Consider the following 25100-nt stretch of genomic DNA (forward strand, 5'->3'; position numbering starts at 1 on the left):
CATTAATGTCAGACAAAGGTCAAAGTGAACTCTGGATCGCGGAAGTCAGTTTCGTGATATTTGTGCCCTTATATCGTTTGTGCCCTTATATCATTTCTAATGCAGAAGACCATAACTGGACGATATTCTCACCACAATTATACCACCAGACAACAACCATGATACCACAACAATGCCATTGCACAACAACCACAAGAACAACAACTGGAGCACACGCACTTCTTCCCCAACGACAAAACTAGCGCCAGCTCCACTCACTCCACGTTGCAGATGCTACCTTCACTGCAATCCACACTAGGTTACTTCACAGTTTTTTCTGTATTTGATTGAGAAACCAGTGGTCTACCGTTGAGTTAAATGTTTTTAAGAGATAAAATTTGAAAAGTTGCATTCCCTCGCTTTCGGTAAATATGTTACTTATTTTTGGTAGTTTCTTTTACTTATTTAGTCCCTCGATAGCGTGAGGTATTAATACACAGTTAATGCCCTTTTTATATATATTTAAATATATCTATGGAGAAACGATGAATCTTTTCATTACGAAATTTTTCGTTATTTTTTCATTATGAGGTTTTTTCCACGCTGACTACTTGATAAATTCTTATAAAGAATTTATCCTATATTATATTATATGTATATATACATATATATATATATATATATATATATATATATATATATATATATATATATATATATATATATATATATATATATATATATATATATATATATATATATATATATATATATATATATATATATATATATATATATATATATATATATATATATATATATATATATATATATATATATATATATATATATATATATATATATATATATATATATATATATATATATATATATATATATATATATATATATATATATATATATATATATATATATATATATATATATATATATATATATATATATATATATATATATATATATATATATATATATATATATATATATATATATATATATATATATATATATATATATATATATATATATATAGGCGCAGGAGTGGCTGTGTGGTAAGTAGCTTGCTTACCAACCACATGGTTCCGGGTTCATTCCCACTGCGTGGCACCTTGGGCAAGTGTCTTCTACTATAGCCTCGGGCCGACCAAAGCCTTGTGAGTGGATTTGGTAGATGGAAACTGAAAGAAGCCTGTCGTATATATGTATATATATATATATATATATATATATATATATGTGTGTGTGTGTGTGTGTATGTTTGTGTGTCTGTGTTTGTCTCCCCAACATCGCTTGATAACCGATGGTGGTGTGTTTAGGTCCCCGTAACTTAGCGGTTCGGCAAAAGATACCGATAGAATAAGTACTAGGCATCCAAAGAATAAGTCCTGGGGTCGATTTGCTCGACTAAAGGCGGTGCTCCAGCATGGCCGCAGTCAAAAGACTGAAGAAACAAGTAAAAGAGTAAAAGAGTATATATTATATATATATATATATATATATATATATATATATAACAAGTCTATGCCTCAACAGACTAACCACAATCGGAGACCACCGCCAAACCACACATAAACAAGGAAGCTAGCTCTACGCACCAAATTATTACTTTTAATAGTCTACGGAATGCCCTCACTTCACACTATACTTATTACATAACCGTGTCACTGGCGCCAGCTCCACTTCACTCCACGCTACAGATGTTACCTTCGCTCAACACCGGAGACACCAGCTTTACTTCACTCCATTTCATAGCACAGTTGCTACCTTTACTCCACACCATACTTATTACATAACTACGGCACAAGCGCCAGCGTCACTCCACTCCATGTTGCAGATGTAACCTTCATTTAACACCTGAAGTGCCAGCTTTACTTCATTCCATTCCACGTTGGAAATGCTACCTGCATTCAACGCCAGCTATACTTCACTCCGCTTCATAACACAGACGCTACCTTCACTCCAAACGATACTTATTATCTAACCACATCACAGGCGCCAGCTCCTACTTCACACGTTTTCATACTCACCACTCATACAAAACTTCATACCATAGACGCAAGTTCACGCCACCCCACAGACGCTACCTCTACTTCCACAGGCTCTGGTTTTATTCCACTCCAAACTACTCCACAACAATAGACACAAACTCTACGTCACTCCACCGCCACAGACGCTGGCTCTACGCTACACTTTACATCACCACCTAAACACACACACACACACACACACACACACACACACACACACACACATGCACATATCCAACAAAGAAACAAAGTTATCTTGCAACCGAAACTTTACCGACTTACATGCAAACCAACGAAATACAACTTGCTTTCACACACACACACACACACACACATTATTCGCATATACGCTCACCTTTATATTCTTTCTCACTCAATATATTCATTGACTCACAAACACCAACCATTTCACAGAGAGAGAGATAGGGGTGGGGGGAGTCAGGGAGAAGGACAGAGAATGAGGGTAAGAGGGCAAGGAAGAGTAAAAATACTTAAGTAGGTACGGAAGCTTCCCTTAACGACATAGCTACTTACGTAATATTTTTTTACTTTTATACCAATTAAATACAAATTTGGCCTATATATATATATATATATATATATATATATATATATATATAGATAGATAGATAGATAGATAGATAGATAGATAGATAGATAGATAGATACACACGCGCGCGCGTACAGGCGTACACACAGACTCATGCTGTTATTTGTGTTCACAAATAACAGCATTCAAATCAACGCAAACCGTGTGTGTGTGTGTTTCTTGCTCGCGCGCGTACTGGCATGTGTACCGTATTATGTACAACTACCCCAAAGAAAGAATCAGACTATTTCTTGTGAAGAACAAAACTTTCCAATACCCAAGCTAAATCTGTCTTTATTTTCCTAATGGTTTTAGATTTAAGATCGCGGCCATGTTGGAGCACCGCCATTGATTTATTTCCTTTCAGTTTTGTTGTCGGTTTATGACTGAAAGTTGGTCTACGGTTGAATTTCAAGCAGCTGATCTTCCTTGAGAGTTATCTTGAACGGTTGGCTGGTCTGGAATCGTCGTTAGGACTTTATCCAATGTTATTATTTTTTATTAATGTCTCAGTAGAGGTCTCTTATATTTTAGATTACTTTAGATAGGCAGTCGAACAATTGAGGACCTCTAAATATCAGACTGGTACAACAGAGCGTTTTTGCTCGAGATTTGGAAGATGGTATATTTGGAAGCTGACAGTATTTACTAGTTCGTACTTTAAAATTCCCTCTAATGCCGAAGTTTGGAACGTGTCCTTCCAGGATTTTTCATACGTATATATGATAGTATATCTCTCTTCAGCATTCAAGAGTGTAGAGATAAAGAGCTTTCAGACGTTCCCAGCAATTAAGGCTTTTTACCGAAGTTAATATTTACCTGTGAACGTTAATTGTAGCCCTTTAAAGAATGAAAGAATAAATACACACACATATACATATGGTAAGAGGCTTCCTTCCCAACCACATGGTTCTGGGTTCAGTTCCACTTCTTAGCTTCTTGGACAAGTGTTTTCTGCCATAAGCCTTGTGAGTAGATTTGGTAGACAAAAACTAAAAGCCCGTTGTATGTGTGTGTGTGTATGTGTGTCTTTGTCTCTGTCTTTGTCTTCCATTACCATTTGTTGGTATGTTTACATCCCCGTAACTAAGCGGTTCGGCAAAAGATCCAGTAAAATAAGTACCAGGAGTTGTGAAGAAAGAATTTGTACGTAGTCTGTTTCTGAGAGCTATTCTATTGGACCTCTGTCTAATCACGTCTTTTAAGGTACACACACATACATAGAAAATGTGAGGTCATGGTAGAAAATTTTTACGATAGTTGATTCATGGAAAAGATTATGTTAAATTTTTGAAATGCAAATATGTGAATGAAAATTAAGTTCAGACCTCTACATGGTAGCTAGACCTGGTAGAAATAGCAGCCAAATCTTCCTCATAACACCCTACTGTCTTAATCCGACAATTCTGCCTATTATGTCGTTTGAATGAGAAACTAACTAAAGATTAAGATTATTAATCCCACAAAGAAGTGAAAGAAGAGAGACAGCATAGCGAAAGTTTTGGCTGACTGTCATCATGTACTCCTCTTGTTGCTAGCGAAATGGTATATGCCGGCTGTGTGAGCAACTGGTTGTTTTAATGGCAGAATAAACAGGGGAATTCCATTAGAAAAAGTTTTAATCGATTTTCTCGGTAACTATGGGGGCTAGGAAAAATTTACAAACCGCATTCTAATCTATGCACCCATCTCCACATGTGCGCCATTTTTCACGCGAATCCACCCAGCCGTTTGGCTGTGAATCTCAAGACAAGAATACAACGATCGCCCATGTCCAATTTATATTATATATATATATTTGTGTGTGTGTGTGTGTGTGTGTGTGTGTGTGTGTGTGTGTGTGTGTGTGTGTGTGTGTGTGTGTATGTATGTATGTATGTATGCATTTATGTATCTTTTACGTGTTTCAGTCATTGGACTGCGGCCATGTTGGAGCACCACATTGAGGGATTTTTACTTCTTTATTGTCGAACAAATCGACTTCAGTACTTAGGTTTTTCCTTTTTTTTTAAAGCCAAGTACTTCTTATATCTAAGTAGACATAAGAACCGCTAAGTTACAGGGACATAAACACACCAGCACCGGTTGTCAAGTGGCGCTCGGAGTGAGTGTGACCTGTAGTCGCACACACACACGACCAAGTTTCCACACAGATTTCATTTACTAAATTCACTAACAAGGCACTAGTCGGCCCAGGGCTATAGTAGAAGACACTTGCTCAAAGTGTTACGCAGTGGGACGGATCCATGCCGAAATCACATGGTTGCAAAGTGAGCTTCTTAACACATTTATACACGCGCATACACACACACACACGCATTTACATACATACATTATATATATATATATATATATATATATATATATATATATATATATACATAATCAGGTGCACCAGCTTCGTACTGAGTAACATCATCAACTATCAAGCCCCAGCAGGTTCCACAAAGGAGCTGTCTTGCTGTCACTCACAAGAAGGGTCATGTTTGCATAACAGTATTAGGTGACATACTGGAGAGTGTGTGACAGCTAACTTCAAAAAGGAGGCGGGGAGGGGGGGAAACAGTGCAACTGCACACTGCCAATGCATATGCACAAAAGAAACAGTGGCTGGAGTGGGGCTGAAGAGAATCAAAACACCCTACGTATGCATATACACATATACCTACATATACATACATACATACATGCATATATATATATATATATATATATATATATATATATATATATATATATATATATATATATATATATATATATATATATATATATATATATATATATATATATGTAAATATACGCACATGTATAAATATATATATATATATATATATATATATATATATATATATACACACACACACGTAAGTGTCCCCTGTCAGCAAATAGAAAATGTGTTTCTGTGGCTGCACCCTTCGTCACATTTTAGTGACGGTGAATTTTCTTCTTGGTTCTGAATTGCGTCTAGCCACCTTGATTATGTATGTATGTATGTATGTATGTATGTATGTATGTATGTATGTGTGCGTGTGTGTGTATGCATATGTGCGTGCGTGTGTGTGCGTGTGTATGTATGTATGTATGTATGTATGTGTGTATGTATGTAAGGTTGTCCTTACCTTCGAAACGCAGAGTAGTTGAAACGGGGACAACTGATGAAGGGGAATACTCTTTATGTTGCATGTCTCGTTTCTCTGTTTTTTTTTCGTTGTTCGAAAAAAAGTTCGTTTTCTATGTTTTTGTTTTTGTTTTCGTTTATATGTTTTCGTTTCTCATTGTGTTAAGAAATAATTGAGATTCAGTCGAACTAGGTGAAGCACCAAGTCAGATGATGGCATTGCATTTAAATCGCTGTAATGATTGCATTGTTTATTTAAATGGGGCTGCTTGAAACGGTTTTACTGCGTTACTACTTGATATCCTGTTGCTTATTTTGATTATAATTTTTTTAATTTCTTTTTCATTTTATCTAGTTTCAGCTCATAAATAATTTCACAGCGAAATATCGGTGGGTCTTTTATCGCAAATAGCTGTTGCGTGGTAGTAGGGCGTACTAGAAATAGCAACCAAATCTTTCCTTTTTCTGTAGAAAGGAGTCTTTTACGCGTGATTTCGTTGTCACATTTGTTGAAAGTATGCGAAATAACCTGGAAAAGAAAAACAAAAACCCGCGAAAAAAAATTCCGTTGGTGGGAAACTCCGCAGTCCCCATCGTCCCTCCCCCTTTCTTTTCCGGAAAAAAGTGGCTTGCAGCGGGTTTGGAGGTCAGATACGTTAAATGCACTCGAAAAAATGCATGAAAAGAAAAATCATTTCACACAGAGGTACGAACGAGTCCTTTACGAAATATTTACCTAACCTAATATCTCGTACTTAACCAACGCACAAACACACACTCACAGATACGTATACACTCATATACAAAATGTGACATCGACGTCGTCATCGTGGTATAAAATGTCTGTTACTATAGTTGACTATAGAAAGATTATTATTATGTTTCAATCCAAATTAAATAAAAATTACATATTGACACTCGCAGGGACCTTGAAAACTTTGATTTGACTTGGTGGAGCCGCTTAAGAGTGCATAGGCGACAGGCAGACAAAGAATTTTATACACACACACACACAGGCATGCAAACACATATGCATATAGTCACATAATACATAATACATATACACATGTATACATATGCACACGCACATTATATTTATGCATACGTATATGCACACCATACATACACACATGCATACGTATACGCACACACACACGAGTCAAAAAGAAGGCCTTGAATATGTGTTTTTGCTGCAACAGGCGTCATCGGCACAACAGGCGTCATCATCACAAAGTCGTCCTAACTTAACTTCTTGGCTGATGAGGTTGTAATATGCCCAAAATATATTTGGAATTATCTCCCGTACTTGCAGAAATGATTAAAACAATATTATTCACTAATATTCTTTCCCCACCTTGCTACATAACTTCTTCGCGTTAGCATTTTTTACGTTAACACTAATTTCAATATTTAACTGGGAGATAAGATTTATTTGAATAAAGGACAACATGATTACGACTTGAAACTATTTGCTCATAGGTTTATTTGATCAAGGCAAAGAAACACAACAGTAACGAGTACACTAGTAACAACAACAACAACAACAATAAAGTCATACATCTCAATGGAAGTGTACCTGATCGTTACAGCTATTTCAACTCTCGTAAAATACATAACGAGTGATATAATCGACACATGACTGGTAAACTCGTCAAAGTGTGTTAGTGGTTCACCTATATAACATTGAAAACTTAAATACGCTGGCTGTATTAATGCCAAAATACGACCGAAACTGACCCACTACGAAAGCAAACAAGCTTTGAAATAGCCATAAGGTTAAAGCGACATGATTAGTGGTTAGACTAACTTAATTACTAAATTACAAACTAGTAATTAGCTAAACAACAATAGCAACAGTAATAGGCACAAAGCCTGATATCTTGGAGCAAGGGGGCTAATTGACTTCATCGATCCCGAAAGGGCGAAAGCAAAGTCAACGTCAGCGGTATTTTAACTCAGAACGTGAATGCGATGCCACGAGGAATTTTGGCCGACGTTCTAACGATTCCGACAGGTCGCTGCCTTATCAATGATAATAATATTTTCTACTATAGGCACAAGGCCTGAAATTTTGGGGGATGAGGCTAGTCGACTAAATTGACCCCGCCCCAGTACTCAACTGGTACTCATTTTAACGACCCCAAAAAGATGAACGGCAGAATCAACCTTGGAATAATCTGTAATGAAAACCTACAGCCAGAAGAAATGCCACGAAGTATTTATCCGGTGTAGTAATGGGGTTCTGCTAGCTCGGTGCCTCAACAATAGAAAACAGTAATAAAAATAACACAGGTCTAAAAACTTTGAAGAGAATACAGTCGATTACATCGAAATAATAATGACAATGGCTTCTTATATATGTACAAAGCCTCATATTGGAAAAAACAAATTCAATTATATCGATCTCAGTACTTGACTGGTACTTTATTTTTTCAGCCTCAGTAATATGTAAGGTAAAACTGACCTCGATAGAATTTGAAATCAGAACATAAAGAACCAGAGCAAATATCGATTGCAAAACATTTTTGTCCAATTCTCCAACCGACTTAGCCAATCCAGAAAAAAAAGGACCACCAGACAATAGATTATGCTTGTGTTTCGGAGGATAAGACACTTGTTTACCAAGTCCGCCATTATGTTTTGAGCTAGTTGTTACAACCTTACCTCTGTAGTAACTCACACTAAAACGTGAGTAAGCAGTTTTTACAAAAGCTAGAAGTCTGAGTAAGAGAGTGAATGTGAGTGCATATATGTGTGTTTGGTAAAGAAAGAGAGCGAATGTGTTCTAATATGTACGTGTATGTGATTTTTCCATTGATGAAAAGAAGAGTAGTGATGTAGACAAAGCACGCCATGACAGCCACTTCTAACATCAATATATCAATATGTGTGTACTGGGCCGAAGTGGATTAGTTTTGGCCTAAGGGAACTATGTATACGCGTGGTGAGTGGGTACAAGTATGTATGTATGTATGTATGTATGTATGTATGTATGTATGTATGTATGTATCTATCTATCTATCTATCTATATGCGGCATGTATAATGTGTGTGTGTGTGTGTGTGTGTAACGAAAATAAGACAAGGTAGAAAATGCTAAAATAATTTTCTCATTATCGTTGCTATTATGCAAAAGTGTCCTAAGTCCAAAACTTTGCTTTTTCAGAAAACGAAAAAATAGTTTCACCATTCCATAGCAAAACCGTTGTGCTGGACTGACAATTTTTGATATCTTGGAGCAGCCGGAGATACAATAGTTTGACCAAAAGAACTGGTTATTGCAAGCAAAAATAAATATTGAACAAGATGCATTTAGCTAAATTTGGACATACGACAGTTTAACATAATGGCAACAATATATATATATGCACGGAAACATATACATATATAGCTATAAACATACATATATGCACATAAAAACCTGTACAGATATAAGCCCCAACACACATACATATAACTTAATGTCCAAATCCCAAGTTATATATATATATATGTGTGTGTGTGTGTGTGTGTGTGTGTGTGTGTGTGTGTGTGTGTGTGTGTGTACGCGTATGTGTTTATATCCATGTATCTATGCATATATATGTATATTATGCATGGCGCATGTGCATATATGTATGTGTGTGTGTGTGTGTGTGTGTACTTGACGATACTGATTTAGACAGAAAAACCAAAGTGTACATGTGTAAGGACACACACACACACACACACACACACACACACACACACACACACGCACACACGCACACACACGCACACACTGACGGCCACATACATCAAGAAGTTGACATCCATTCACATACAATATTCAGTAGTAGTTGCTAAGATACTGCTGTGTCCTGTTGTCAATGGTTACAGTATATACATTAACCACACAGACGTATTACAGTATATATGATGTAGATAATAACGTTGTCATCGACTGCATTTCTTACCAGCAACACATCAGACATCCCTACATCTATCATTATCGTTACCATCACCACCGTCGTCTTCACAAACAAAGTGGCTCTTCAATCGAGGGCCCCATGAAACAACTTACATAAAATGTCTTAATGCAATTAAAAACGTGAAAAATCTAGTAACGAAGAAAGCAGCCGGGAGTCACTCTTGGAACAAAGACGGACGGAGGACATGGGTGCCTAGAGAGGAGAAACGAGAGGTTCGTGTGGGTTTATGACGTCTTAACATTATTTGACGTGAAATATTTCAACATTTTGAGCCAACTAGCAACGGCCCAAAGCTGAGAGCTGAAAGTCGACCAAGCTGAAGTTACCAGAGCTTGTTGCCTTAATATCGCTGATGCTAAACACGGTGCAGATTTCAAAAACACCCAGTCAGGTGTTTTTAGGCATTTCTGGTAAAACTCTCCATTCTCTGGGAGGGCCATATTTCGGAGACAAGAGTAAGAGAAAGAAACATGCTGAGCTGGTAGAGTTATGTTGAAACAACAGGTGGTAAGCAATGTGTGATCCCATTGAGGAGAGATACAGAAGGATTAAAGATCGGTCGCTCTGTGGAGTTTACAATATGCAGGGCATCACAGGAGGCCTGTAGGTGGAAGGCAATTAAGCTGATTATGGAAGCAGCAGAAGTTACCCCAAGGGGGTTGTGGATCAGAAGTGAGCCTTGGAAGAGGTAGTATTACCTGGATTAATGCTAACTGGGCAAAGTTGAACGCTTGATCAACCCTGGCTGGGTTGATCAAGCGCTCAAATTTGCCCAGTTTGCCTGGGTTTCCTGAGTGAGAGTGTCTGATTGCTCAAAGGTCCGAAAGTGTGAAACATCCAATGGCTCCCAGGAAGCATCACTGATGATGATTGTGTCCAAGCGGATCACAAGACGATGGATCACATTGCATTATCATTTCACTATACATTTATTGTTCGAAAGGTAACTATGAATATTTCGACTGTATTTTCCAACTGGTGGTGATAGCTGAAGGGAGTTGTAAAGAAAAACAGAGAAGACGCTAGCCTTCATTGCAGGGCTGTAAAAATAGGATGGGCCCACATTTTAGGGCTGAATACTGTAGCAGCAGTTCTAATCGGAAGCATCATCTTCGCAACCATCGTCATCATCATCAAGTTTTACATGACAAAGGTACCTAAACGATATGAACTACTTTAAAATATGGCAAGCTTTTGTCCTGTTAGTGACTAAAGCTACTGCAATGTTGGAAGCACTTCTGAGTCTTATTCAGGTATCTGAGTCACAAGCGTTTCACCACTTAGCCTATACGAAGGGGTGCTGAAAAGTTCCTGGCTTTAACGATATCGCGAAAGGCCTGGTTGGATGTCCAACCTTCCGAGTTCTTTTAAAGGGCTCAGAAAAACTGAAGGACCACTGCAATAAATGTGGATGAATCTGAGAGGAGAACGTGTGGAATAAAATCATAATTAACTGATCGTCATGTATTTCCTTTTACCCAAAGCCAAGAACCTTTTATCATCCCTTCGTACAATTCGCCTGGGAAGTGTATATAGGTAACGACAACTGAATTGGTTTCCGTCTTCAGAAAGGTTCTTTCTGAGATTTCTTGCCAAACACAAACGAGAACATTTTTCTCAAAATCACGGAGATGAAAAATATGGACAACTGAAAAAACCTGCAGCTGATTAGGAATTCACATTTATATTAATAACTATTGGTGCACTTGGATATGTTAGTAAATATTTAAGAGACAATAGGGGAAAAGACACGATTAGCAAGCAAAGAATGGTAGCGACTAATTTGTACTTTACAGATACAATTGTGTAAGTAGTAACAATAATAAAAATATTTAAGACTTTATAAAGTCCGACATATAATAATTATCACTGTTGTCATCTGAATTCCAGCAATGTAGCTTTGTTTCTTTGTCAGAAACCAGCTTCTCACTTGTAGGAAGAATTCTAAACATTACACAGACGATACATATACAGATATTACACATACACAGGTACGTATATATATATAAATATATACGTATGTATACACGTACAAGTACAGAAATATATAACACGACATATGCATATATATATATATATATATATATATATATATATATATATATATATATATATATATATATATATATATATATACACACACACACATACATTCATATATAGGCAGGCACGTACATACATATACATATATACGTACACACACATGCGCACACACACACATGCACACACACACACACACATACACGCACACACACACACACACACACACACTCACACACACACACACACACACACACGCACACAGTAAGCTACATGCAACATGGAGAAATGAAAGGATCAGAGACATGAGATGTAACAGATTTTAATGTTAGCAGAAGGCAAAACATCGTAGTGAGGGAAACTGTGTGCAGAATGATAAGGCACAATTGCCATAACTAATGCTAGAAAGAAAGAGGGATAATTGGATATAGTGAGTGAGTGAGAGAGAGAGAAAGAGAAGGAGTGAGAGAGAGAGAGAGAGAGAAGGAGTGAGAGAGAGAAGGAGTGAGAGAGAGAAGGGAAAGCGTGAAATAGGGGTAGGTGGGAGTAGAGAGACAGAGAAAGGGTACCGCAAGTGAATCTAACAGAGGAACCACCAACAAAAGTTGACAGGTGTACGGTCGAGTGCATCCGAATGGTTATGAAAGCATAGAAAAGCCACTGGACCAGGAATAATCGCTGAAATGCTGAAAATATCCAGCGAAGTAGGGCACGTGTGATAGTCACTTGGATTGTATATAATGAAGGTAAAGTATCAGAACCAACACACACACACACACACACACACACACACACACACACACACACACACACACACACACACTCACACAACCATTAGCGGAGTCAGATCTGAAGTAAGCCATTCGGGCTAGAACTTCGGTTTAAGGATACACACCTCCATCTTTTCCAGTAACCTCGGAGGCTCTATAAAGGATCACGAGATCCTTTATAGGGTCTCCAACGCTAGTGGCTGTAAAAAAATCCATCTATCGATCGATCTGTGTGTCCGTAAGTCTATCCATCTGTATATCTGGCCATCTAACAATCTATCTCTTACCTTCTCCTCCTCTCTTTCTCTTTAACGATGCGTACTGCCTTAATTCTTCGAAACGCCGGAGTTTTAATGGTGGCAGCTGATGAAGGGGATGTTTCTATGTGGCCTGCTTGTTTGTTGCACCTTGTTTACCATTTTTGTCCTTGTTATTTTGCCACGTCATGTACCCAGTTATGTATCTATATGTACATGTGGATGAACGTATATACATACATGTACATATATATGCATATACTCATATATTGTTTATATATATATATATATATATATATATATATATATATATAATACAAAGAATATATATACATGTATACACACATATATGTACATACTTACATCTACATGTGTATATATATGCATATCAAGGTACAGGACGTTAGAACAATGAACTATAGACAACAGAACGAACACATAGGAAAACGGAAAGCCACTTGGAATATTCCTTCATCAGCTGCCTCTATTCTAACCTGACGTTTCGAAGATAAATATATGATATATATATGTGTGTGCGTGCGTGTGTGTGTGTGCGTGTGTGTGTATGTGTGTGTGTAATAATAAAGGAAATAATGCAGGGAAGTGTTGTATACAGTGCTCAGGTGCACAACAACTAAAGAAGAAAAGAAAAAAACGGCCATCAGGTGTACTGTTGGCGGATTTCAGGAAGCATGGAAGTTTTGAAAGACGTAGTGTCTCGACAGCTAACGACTGATGCGGGTAGTTTATTCCATGCCTCAGCAATTCTGAGCGTGAAAAATGTTTCCGAAAGTCATGGGTGCTGTGTTGTTTTTTAGATTTTATAAGCATGTACGCAAGTGTTTGTCATATAGAAATATATATGAGCATACCTACGCAACTGTGCCCACCTCATGCCTGAGTTTGTTTCCTTATAACTTTCATAGTGTAAATTCCGATTAAGTCGAGATTTGCTGAAGAAATGTTCTTCCGAGGGGGTGAGGTGGAGGAGAGGCGTTTCAGATGGTTTGCAGGAATTGAATTTGTTTCCTCATAACGTCCAGGAGGGGGGAAAATGGTTTTCTTTAGTAAAATTTTCTACTTAAACTTTTCAGACGGTGCAGATTAGGAATGCAATGAAATTTGAAAATAAAGAAATGGTGATCGCATACACTTACATACTAACACACATCACATAACCCTGTCTTAATTATGTCCCCTTTAACAGAGGTCAATTTTTGCAATTCCTCACCTTTGGATTTAAAAGAAAATATGGGGAACGTCAGAAAATGCATCAGGATGGAAGTAATCGATTAAAACGCCCAAGAACAAGTCTTAGACATGGCCGTAGCCAGTAAAGCAACTTAGAAGGAATAAGTAAAAGGTACTTCAGTGCTTACACAGTAGAAATCTAAAACAGATAACCCTTCAGTGTTATATATATATATATATATATATATATATATATATATATATATATATATATATATATATATATATATATATATATATATATATATATATATATATATATATATTTTCTTTTGGGTGATAAAAAATTTACTCCACTCTTCTTGTACACACACACACACACACACACACACACACACACACACATGTATATGTATATATATATATATATATATATATATATATATATATATATATATATATATATATCTTCGAAACGCCTAGTTAAAATAGAGGCAGCTAACGAAGGAATAATTCCAAGTGGCTATCTGTTTTCCTGTGTTCGTTCCGTTGTCTGTAATTCCTTTTTCTAACGTCTTGTACCCTGATATGCATCTATATACACATGTAGATGTAAGTATGTACATATATGTGTGTGTATACATGCATATATATTCTTTGTATTATTTATATATATATTTATATATATATATATATATATATATATATATATATATATTTATATATATATATATATATATATATATATATATATATATATATATATATACACACACACACTGGAAGACCAAACGAACTCCATCTTAAAAGTTCATTAATTACTGAGAGATTAAAGAAAAGAAATAGTGCCAATCAATAAACACACACACATATCTTATTTGAAATTTCACGTTTGAATGTACTTAACACCACATAGCAGCAGCTATTATCATTATTATTATTATTATTATTATTATTATAATATTCGTATAGAAATCCAATGTGCTTACGCGCTTTCGTTCCGAGGAACTAGCTCTCCTGAGCTCCATGTGACGAGCTGGGTGATTAGTTCGAGTTTTCTTCGTCTTTTTACCTTTATCCATGTTGACCTGACGTAGTAGTTGCAATACAAACTCAAAAGTTAAGCAAAACTTATATGAAAAGTAGTTGGTTAGTCATAAATCCTGCAGGTAACACCTTAGATTCACGCACAATTAACATGTCGATTGTATATACCGGCCATATATATATACACACACACAATATATATATATATGAATATGTGTGTATATAGATATCTATCAATATAGTGGGATATATTATATATTGACTTCGTGATGTTAGGGCCTGTTGTGGTGGTGATTAGATAGGGCGTTGTTATGGCTGTAACAATGTTATTGATAGGTGTTGGTGTGAGTGTGGGAGTGGTTAGAAACACTAGCAGTATTGTTGTAGTGCAAGGTGGTGTTGCTGTTGGTGATAGTATAAATGATAACAGTGCCGTAAGCGGTGGTAGGCGCTCAGTAGAAATGCTCTAGCATGCACTGCAAGGGCTGATGTAGTTGGAATACTTGCACAGTACTAGCAATTAAGTACAGTTATGGAGTGTCGTTGTAGTGTGGTGTTTGGTACTAAAGCAAATAGGAAGTGGTAGTGGTGGGGTTAACAAGTGTTGCAGTGTTACTGTAATGTTGTTAAGAGGTACAGATAGTAGTAGTAAGCAACCAGAGGTAAACAAGTATAGCTGTAGTATACATATGTATGTATGAGTGGTGTTCGTGCCGTTGGTATAGTTTCGGTATGGTACAAGCAAAACTTTGTGGGTGGGAATAAAAAGAAAATATAAAAGGTTGCTGTAATATTAAAATAGCACATGCGCCAACAACAACAACATTAATAACAGCAGGAGTACTGTGAACTATTTGTTCATGTGTGTGTATATATATATATATATATATATATATATATATATATATACACACACAACCCAAATCAAGACGGAGCAATCTTCTAGCACAAGCAGTCCTAGCTTAAAGTCAATTATGATTATAGTTGTAGTAGTAGTGGTGGTGGTGGTGGTGGTGGTGATGTTCGGGGTGATAACAATTTCGTTATTTCTCCGGCTCTTCCGATATTTTAACAAAACTTATTTATTTATTATTATTCTTTCTTTTTTTTTTCTTGCCAAAATTGTAAAAGTTATCAACTAGGTCGACATATTTTTTCTGAACAAAATTTGAGGTCGACTTTGCCTTTCATCCTTTCGGGGTCGATAAATTAAGTACTAAGTGAAACACTGGGGGGGGAGGGGTAGGGGGGGGGGAGGTCGATGTAGTCTCTCCCACCAAAATTTCAGGCCGTGTGCCTTTAATTATTATTATTATTATTATTATTATTATTATTATTATTATTATTATCATTCAGAATTTAACCTCACCACCATACACACACATACATAATATTTATATATAAACAAATACAGACGCTCATATACACATAATATTAACCATTCACACACACACACACACACACACACACACACACACATACAGATAGATATGCGTAACGCACTTATAGACAAATAAGCTTAAAAACACCGAAAGTAAAAGGTGATAGTGGTAGTGGTTGTTATCAGTGACTAAACACCGCTGTTGCTGCTGCTGCTGCTGCTACTACTACTACTACTACTACTAGCAATCATCAGCATCTTCATGCTAATACCACAACCTATATACGGTGTGTTTAATACGATTGGTGCAAGGAAACGAGAGCGCGGTTTTTTTTTTATCTTCCATACCCGCGTTTTTCCCTCCCTGTATGTTTTTTTTTAAATAATAAATATGATTGTGTGTGTATTCGAAATAACAGTCAAATATTCCTTAAAAGAGGTACACTTGGTCGCTATTTCGAGTTCACTAAGAAAGAAAGGGGAGATGCAATGGACCAGTGGTTAGGGCAGCGGACTCGCGGTTTCGATTCCCACCCCGGGCGTTGTGTGTGTTTATTGAGCGAAAGCACCTAAAGCTCCATGAGGCTCCGGCAGGGGTGGGGGTGGGGAGTGGCGACCCCTGTTGTACTCTTTCGCCCTAACTTTCTCTCATTCTTTCTTCCTGTTTCTTGAGTAACACTGCGATGGACTGGCGTCCCGTCCAGCTGGGGGAAACACATACGCCATAGAATCCGGGAAACCGGGCCCATGAGCCTAGCTAGGCCTTAAAAGGGCGCAAAAAAAAAAGAAAGAAGGGAAACGTTGGATGAGTCCCATATGTACTAATTGACAAGTTCGTAGCTGCGATGTCACTGATGACAGACATGTACTAGATCGTAGCTGACCTAGGGTTAAATAACAAGTTTATATATATACATATATATGTATACATATATTTTTATGCACATATACATACGTATATATATATATATATATATATATATATATATATATATATATATATATATATATATATATATATATACACATGAGTGTGTGTGTGTATATATATATTTGTGTGTGAGTGTTTGTGTGTGTGTGTGTGTGTGTGTGTGTGTGATTTGTGTTTGTGTGTGAGCGTGATGGTTGACACAATTTAATGAGTCGAATTGGGAGGCTGTCACTCAAAACTTTACAAAAGACAGTAGCCTTCATTTAAAGCCGTGTGTGTGTGTGTGTGTGTGTGTGTGTGTATGCGCGCGTGTGTATAGGTGATGTGCTCCCTGTGGACAGCTGTCGTAAGGGAGACAATCATTTCTAGATTAAATGAAGACGGGATCAGACGTTTGAAGTCAAAGGTGAGCAGAATTACCATTCGTCTTTTACTTCATTCACTGGACTACAGCCATGCCAGGACATCGCCTCGAAGCGTGTTAATCGAGGTAATCAACCCTTGTTTTATTTATTCGGTTTTAAAGCCTAGTACTCAATCCAACAGGTGCTCTTACCGAACTGCTAAGTTTGCAGATTGCTAAGCAGTAGTAGGGGACAAACTCAAAAGACACAGACAAAGCACCACTCACACAAATATGTACATATACATATATATATATATATACGACGGGCTTCTTTCAGTTTCCGTCTACCAAATCCACTCACAAAGCTTTGGTCGGCCAAGGGCTATAGCAGAAGACACTTGCCCAAGGTGCCACGCAGTGGAACTGAACCTTGAACTATGTAGCTGAGAAGCAAACTTCTTAAACACATTCAATATTTCGCTTTTCCTACGCATTACAAAGATCTTAAAACTTCCAGTCGTTGGTAATGACGACAAGGGGGTCATAAAAGTTATAACCACAATACTTTTGCTCACAAGTCTGTGTTCGATCCGACCTAACCTGGGGCAATATAATAAATAACAGGAGCAATTTGTCAACTGAACGATATAGGTCAAACGCTTGTATAGGGTCTATCATTACTGCAACCACCACTAACACAACTATTACATAACTACTAATACTACTGCTGCTGCTACTACTACTACTACTACTACTACTACTACTACTACTACTACTACTACTACTACTACAACATTTCGTATATACAATTTCATATAGAGTCAACTGTATCCGCCACCCAATTACAAATGTCACCATCTCCATAACAACCGCCACCACCACTATATTAATACTACTACTACTACTACTACTACTACTATGGCTGCTGCTGCTACTGCTGATACTGCTGCTACTGCTGCTGCTGCCCTGTCCAGGTAAACAGTTGCGACGATTGCAGACGATACAAAGTTAAAATGTTAAAATGAATGCGAACATACGTGTACACGCACATACATACATAGTCACACCTTCATACCTACACACACACACACACACACACACACACACACACACACACACACACACACACACACACACGCATGGACGCATACAGGAATACATATACAAATAGATGCATATAATTCAAATTACAGGATGAAGAAACACACCAACTCACACTCTCTCTCTCTCTCTCTCTCTCTCACACACACACACACACAAGCTGAGAAAGACAGAGGGAGGAAGAGAGACGGGGGAGACAAAGTACAAGTATAGAGCAAAGAACAAGGGTGGAAACACACATGCACACTTTTATACACACACACACACACACACACACACACACACACACACACACACACACAAGCACAGCAGGCCAAGCTGACAGTTGAAAATGTCAGGACACATAGCATAGCAGACGACACAATTGCAGCATCTGTTGTCGCTGTCAACAAAAAAACGGAGTTGATATATTATTATTTTTTTTCTTTTATGTTGTTCTTACAGACACAATAATAGCGTTGGCAGTGCTTAAGTGTTAAGAAAAACCAAAGGAAACTAGTGGAGAACATTGTGTCTTCGTGTCTTTATGTACCATGTTTGTTTTCTATCTATGTACGACATTTGTATGTATGTATGTATGTATGTATGTATGTATGTATGTATGTATGTATGTATATGTGTGGATGTATGTATGTATGTATGTATGGTGGAGGCGCAATGTCCCATTGGTTAGAGCAGCAGACTCGCGGTCATAGGATCGCGGTTTCGATCCCCAGACCGGGCGTTGTGAGTGTTTATTGAGCGAAAACACCTAAAGCTCCACGAGGCTCCGGCAGGGGATGGTGGCGGACCCTGCTGTACTCTTTCACCACAACTTTCTCTCACTCTTACTTCCTGTTTCTGTTGTGCCTGTAATTCAAAGGGTCAGCCTTGTCACACTGTGTCACGCTGAATATCCCCGATAACTACGTTAAGGGTACACGTGTCTGTGGAGTGCTCAGCCACTTGCACGTTAATTTCACGAGCAGGCTGTTCCGTTGATTGGATCAACTGGAACCCTCGTCGTCGTAAGCGACGGAGTGCCAATAACATGTATGTATGTATGTATGTATGGCGGTATTCGTTCGCATGACTGTTTCAGGGAAAAATAAAGCAAGTGTTCTTATTTTTATGAGATATATTCGTCAAATTTGGGCCAGTTTGTGACCATGACATGTTCTTTCCATCTCATTCGATGAGTCCGAGTTTGGCCTCAATGACAGCCACCAGACGACTTCGGAACCAGCTACAGGCCTTCGTCACTATCTCCCGTTTTAGACCCTTGAAAGGCCCTAGTAATCCTGGCCTACAGCTCGTCCTTCGTGTTGCAGCAGGATTTGGTTGTCTCTCCTATGTATGTATGTATGTATGTATGTATGTATGTATTCATGCATGCATGGATGTATGCGCGTGCATGCATATAGTGTGTGTGTGTGTGTGTGTGTGTGTGTGTGTGTGTGTGTGTGTATAGTGAAGACCGGAACTCTGCGGAAGAAACATTCATGGTTCAACGGAGGGGAAAGCGGCTGTAGCTACGTACTGTGGAGTGCGAGAGTAAGGTGAGGCAAGTAAGACTATTTTGGTCATCTGCTGCACCCTTTTCCATTCCCAGTCATCTTGACCCTGTCTTACCACATGACTGAAGAAAAAAAATGTGTAGGTGGTATGAGTTATTTCCCCTGTGTCTTTAAAAAAAAATTAGTTATATAAGTTATATATATAAAGCTCCCTTCCAGGAGCTGTGTTATCGATTTTTTCAACAATCTAAGTATGTTACGAGGTTTCCAGACATGAGTTCTACTTACGTGTCAAGTTTTCATCAAAATCAATAAAACGATGTAAGAGGAGTTAGCTAACAACGCCACAAACACATACCGATTTTCTACATATGTAGTAGATATACACACGCACACGCACACACACACACACACACACACACACACACACACACACACACACACACACATGTATATGTATATATACGCACACATACAAATATACACACGTGCGGGGGGGTGTATAACTAAGCAACAAGACAATCTGCAGTAAACAGTCGTAAAAAATGTGAAATTTAAGGACAAAGTGAAAGTAATTTGCGAGAGACACTGAAAGCAATGGCAATGACATCTCATAATTTTATAAATAGAATATAAAACTCGTTCGTTATATCACGTCCACAGGCACCTACATGTATATTACTTTTTTGTGATTTGCTATTTCAGAAATGGCAGTTGAGGTACACCGTTCCGATGTACTATACTAAAGAATGAACTCTATTGCGAAGGTAATTCGGTGGTTTGCATGTTGATGCATGACAGCCAACATAGTTTACATGTGAGCAATGTAATAATCCTGCATGATTAATGAGCTATACAGAAAGAACCGACAGGAAACGGTGATATACATACTATATACATTGGTTATGTCACACACGAGGAGTTGCTGAAAAGTTCCTGGCTTTAGGTAAAAGAAAATACAGGAGGATCAGTTAATTATAATTTTATTCAACATATTCCCCTCTTAGATTCACACACTTATTGCAGCGGTCCTTGAGTTTTTCTAAGCCCTGTAAAAGAATTCGGAATGTTAGGCTTCGAACTAGGCCTTTCACGACACCTTTAAAGCCAGGAACTTTTTAGCATTCCCTCGTATATATACATATATACATACGAGGGTGTGTTGAAAGGTTCCTGATTTTAAATAAAAGAAAATACAGGACGATCAGGTAATTATGATTTTATCCAACATATTTCCCTGTCAGATTCACACACTTTGTAGTGGTCGTTCAGTTTTTCTACACCCTGTAAAAAATTTGGAAGGTTGGGCTTCGAAACAGGCCTTTAGCGGTACCCTTAAAGTCAAGAACTTTTCAACCCCATTCCCCACCCCGCATTGTGCATTCAATATGTTGGTTATGTCACGTACCTTGTTTACATGAAATTATGGGACGCCACTGTCGTCACTTCCGTTTTCGTCGTCATTTCCATTATTTTAGGACAATTTGTTTTCACATTTTATAACTACCGTAAACTGCATGTTAACCCATAATATTAACGTCTTTGGGATCTAGTTCAAAACGGGAGCACCACTTTTCATTTATGTTTTATGTAGTGTTTTTGGTACCGAAAGACTTTTAAACTTCGTATACTTATCTATTTTGTGTTATAGAACAGAAAAAAAATTTTGTATTCGAAGTTATTTCATGTAAAAAGTTGTCTTATTTCGATAATTTCAACCAATCACTGACAAGTATTCAGCTGTTTACAGTTACTCCTTTGGCAGTTTAAGCGCTGTAAAGCATATTTAATCTCCATTACTTCTGACATTTTGCAGAGAGGCAACACACGTGTGTTCGTTTTCCTTCGTTTTATTTTTAATATAATTTCGTTAACATCTGCCTGAACTGTATGTGTACAACATTTGCCCTAACACTAACCCTAACCCTAACCCTAACCCTTCCCTCAAAAACCAGGCCTTGTGCCTATAATAGAAAGGTTTATTAGCTACTGCCAATATGCTTCAGCCATTTTTTGACAAGGAAATAATAATTTTATCACCGCCAGAATCGTTTGAGAATCGTTTGTTTACGTAGTCAGCACTTAATGTATTCGGCTGAATGGACGTCAGTCATTGGTTGAAATTACAGAAATACGACAACTTTAACATGAAATAAGTTGCAATATAATAATTTTTCTTAAGAAGACTAAGAGAAAAATATGTTTTATATGACACACTCTACCAGTGTCCCAAGTTTCAGAGTGTTTCGTTAAGAAAATACTGGCGCCCCCGTTTTGAACTAGATCCCGTCTTTGTTAATCTATAACCAAATAGTGGTTAATTCTTTAAGATGAAATCATTGAAAATAATCATCACATTCCCTGCTCTCCTACTCCTTCATTACAATCAACACCCCTTTGTAATTAATATATAATGAGCCGTTTACTGTTCGTTATGGACACCTCTTGGCTGGTTATTTAAATATATGGATGTGTTTGTGTGAAATGATTTGAAAACGTGACTGCATGTATAAAGATGTGCGCGCGCACGATGCAGTTCGTCTGAGAGCGTTTGAATTAATGCTATGAACGTATGTGTGTACGATTGTGTTTGAGAGATGTGTGTGCATGTGTATGAAAGAGTATGCACCCACTTCGAGGCTGTGTGAATAAAGGTGCGCGCGTGTGTATATATATATATATATATATATATATATATGATGAATATTTCTGCGCGTATGTCTAAGTATAAGGGAGAGAGAGAGAGAGAGAGACAGCGAGAGACAGAGAGAGAGAGAGAGAGAGATGGGAGACTGTATGTGTATATATGTATGTATACTAGTGTGTATACGTATGTACGCTGCTGACTTCATGAATGCGGTTGTCTTTGAGCACATTTGCGCGTATTTGAAAGACTATATATATATATATTTGTGTGTGTGTGTGTGTGTGTGTGTGTGCGTGCGTGCGCGCGTGTGTGTGAGTGTGTGTGTGTGTGTGTATACTGTTACAGTACACAATTCATTGTCACGTTTAGTAAATATTGACTGGAACAATGATAAACAAAGAAAGGGAGGAAAGAAAAAGACAAAGAAAAGAGAGGAAGAAAAACAGAAGAAAGGAAGAAAGGAAAGAGAAAAGGCAAGAGAGGTAATAGTATGTGAGTGTGTGTTTCTGTGTGTCTTTTCACACACACACACACACACACACACGGTAGTGGCGTTCCAGCATGGCCTAAGTGGTGATGGGTAAGGTTAATTACAGAACAAATTTAAAAAAAAAGACTATTACACCATAAACCTAGTTCTCACTCTTACTCTCTCTCTCTCTCTCTCTCTCTCTCTCTCTCTCTCTCTCTCTCTCTCTCGTGTGTGTGTGTGTGTGACCCGAAGAATGTACTTTTGGATCCTTAGAACTTTTCAGTATGTAGAGAGAACCACCTTTTCCTTGTCTATCTTTGCTGGGTCTTAAACTCGTGTACTGTTGCCTCTCAGTGGTCTCCCTATACCAGACAAAATATTTGATTTCAAATTTTGGGACAAGGCCAGCAGTTTCGGATGGGTGGGTAAGTCGGTTGCATCGACTCCAGTCCTCAACTGGTATTTATTTATTTTATCGACCGCGAAAGGATGAAAAGCAAAGTCGGCCACTGTGGGTTCAAATTTTGGCACACTTATTTTATCGACACCGGTAAGATGAAAGACAAAGTTGACGTCGGTGAGATTTGAACTCAGAATGCAAATAAGTGAAACAAGTACTTCAAGGCTCAACCTATTTACTCAATCCACCGCCCTAGATTTGACCTCAAGACAAATAACCTGAACCGGAGATGTATCAATAGAGTCAATGGGTGTTTCCCTCTTGAACTCTCGAATCAATGAATGCGCGGTAAGCAGTGCAAGTCGAATAAGCATAATAGAGTACGAATAAGAAACCTGATATTGATACATGTTTATACTTTGAGAGAGAGAGAGAGAGAGAGAGAGAGAGAGAGAGAGAGAGAGAGAGAGAGAGAGAGAGAGAGAGAGAGAGAGAGAGAGAGAGAGTGTGTGAGTATGTGTATGTGTGTGTCACGTGACCGACTAAGCTGTCAGATGTTACGCATCGCTTTTTGCATTCAAATGACGCCACCCTGCTGGCTAGGGGAGTAGGCCAACACTCCCCTTCCCTGATCGAAAAGGGGGTACTGGAGCATGATGACATGAAGTGTTTTGCTCAAGAACATAACGCACCGCCCGGTCATGGCGTCGAACCAACGATCTAGCGATCGTGAGTGCAATTACTAGGCAACCACAAAGCCACGCGCCTTCAGACACGCACACACAGACACGCGCGCACACACAGACACGCGCGCACACACACACACACAGACACGCGCGCGCGTGCACACACACACACGTGTAGTTGACAATTTCTTTTCCTTTTCAGATGAAGAGCTACGCTTGAAACGTCAAGAACTCTCCTTTTACCGAGCGTTAGGCTAATACATTCTTTGTGCACATCCCCTTGTCTGTTAATTCTATTTATTCCTTTATATATATATATATATATGTACACCGGAGTAAGCACATAAAATGTGCAACAAGGTGGAAAAAAGAGTACTCAAATACCAGAGGTAGAGTAATATGCTTTATTTAAAAGCAGCAGAAATATAACAAAAGACTGTAACTCGGAGTTTCACGTTCTCGTTCATCGGACAGTTTTGTTAGAAATGGGAAAGGAATGACAATGCAATCAAAAGTAATATAAAATTTGAAACACATAGATCTGTCTGATTGGTCGTTTCAAATAACGGTCATGGATGCGCAATGAACAAAACAAATGAATCTAATATAGATTCATCCTATATATATATATAAGATAAGAGTGAAAAAA

General features: G+C 37.8%; 1 protein-coding gene across 10 annotated transcripts in view; it reads right to left on the reverse strand.

The window, feature by feature from the left end:
* LOC106880431 (tetraspanin-18) overlaps window positions 1-25100 on the reverse strand; it is a 595429-nt gene that overhangs the window by 138259 nt on the left and 432070 nt on the right. Inside the window, exon 1 of one of the 10 annotated variants that reach the window (XM_089356792.1) lies at window positions 14934-15842. The exons of 8 other annotated variants lie outside the window; for them this stretch is intronic. In XM_089356792.1, the coding sequence (XP_089212918.1) occupies window positions 14934-15026 (93 nt within the window). In that variant the 5' untranslated portion in view covers window positions 15027-15842. Of the gene's footprint in view, window positions 1-14933; window positions 15843-25100 lie in introns of those variants that run through there. One more of the 10 variants, XM_014930349.3, reaches the window with a different exon arrangement.

The sequence above is a fragment of the Octopus bimaculoides genome, chromosome 8, assembly GCF_046866305.1.
Source record: "Octopus bimaculoides isolate indiv1 chromosome 8, ASM4686630v1, whole genome shotgun sequence".
NCBI lineage: Eukaryota > Metazoa > Mollusca > Cephalopoda > Octopoda > Octopodidae > Octopus > Octopus bimaculoides.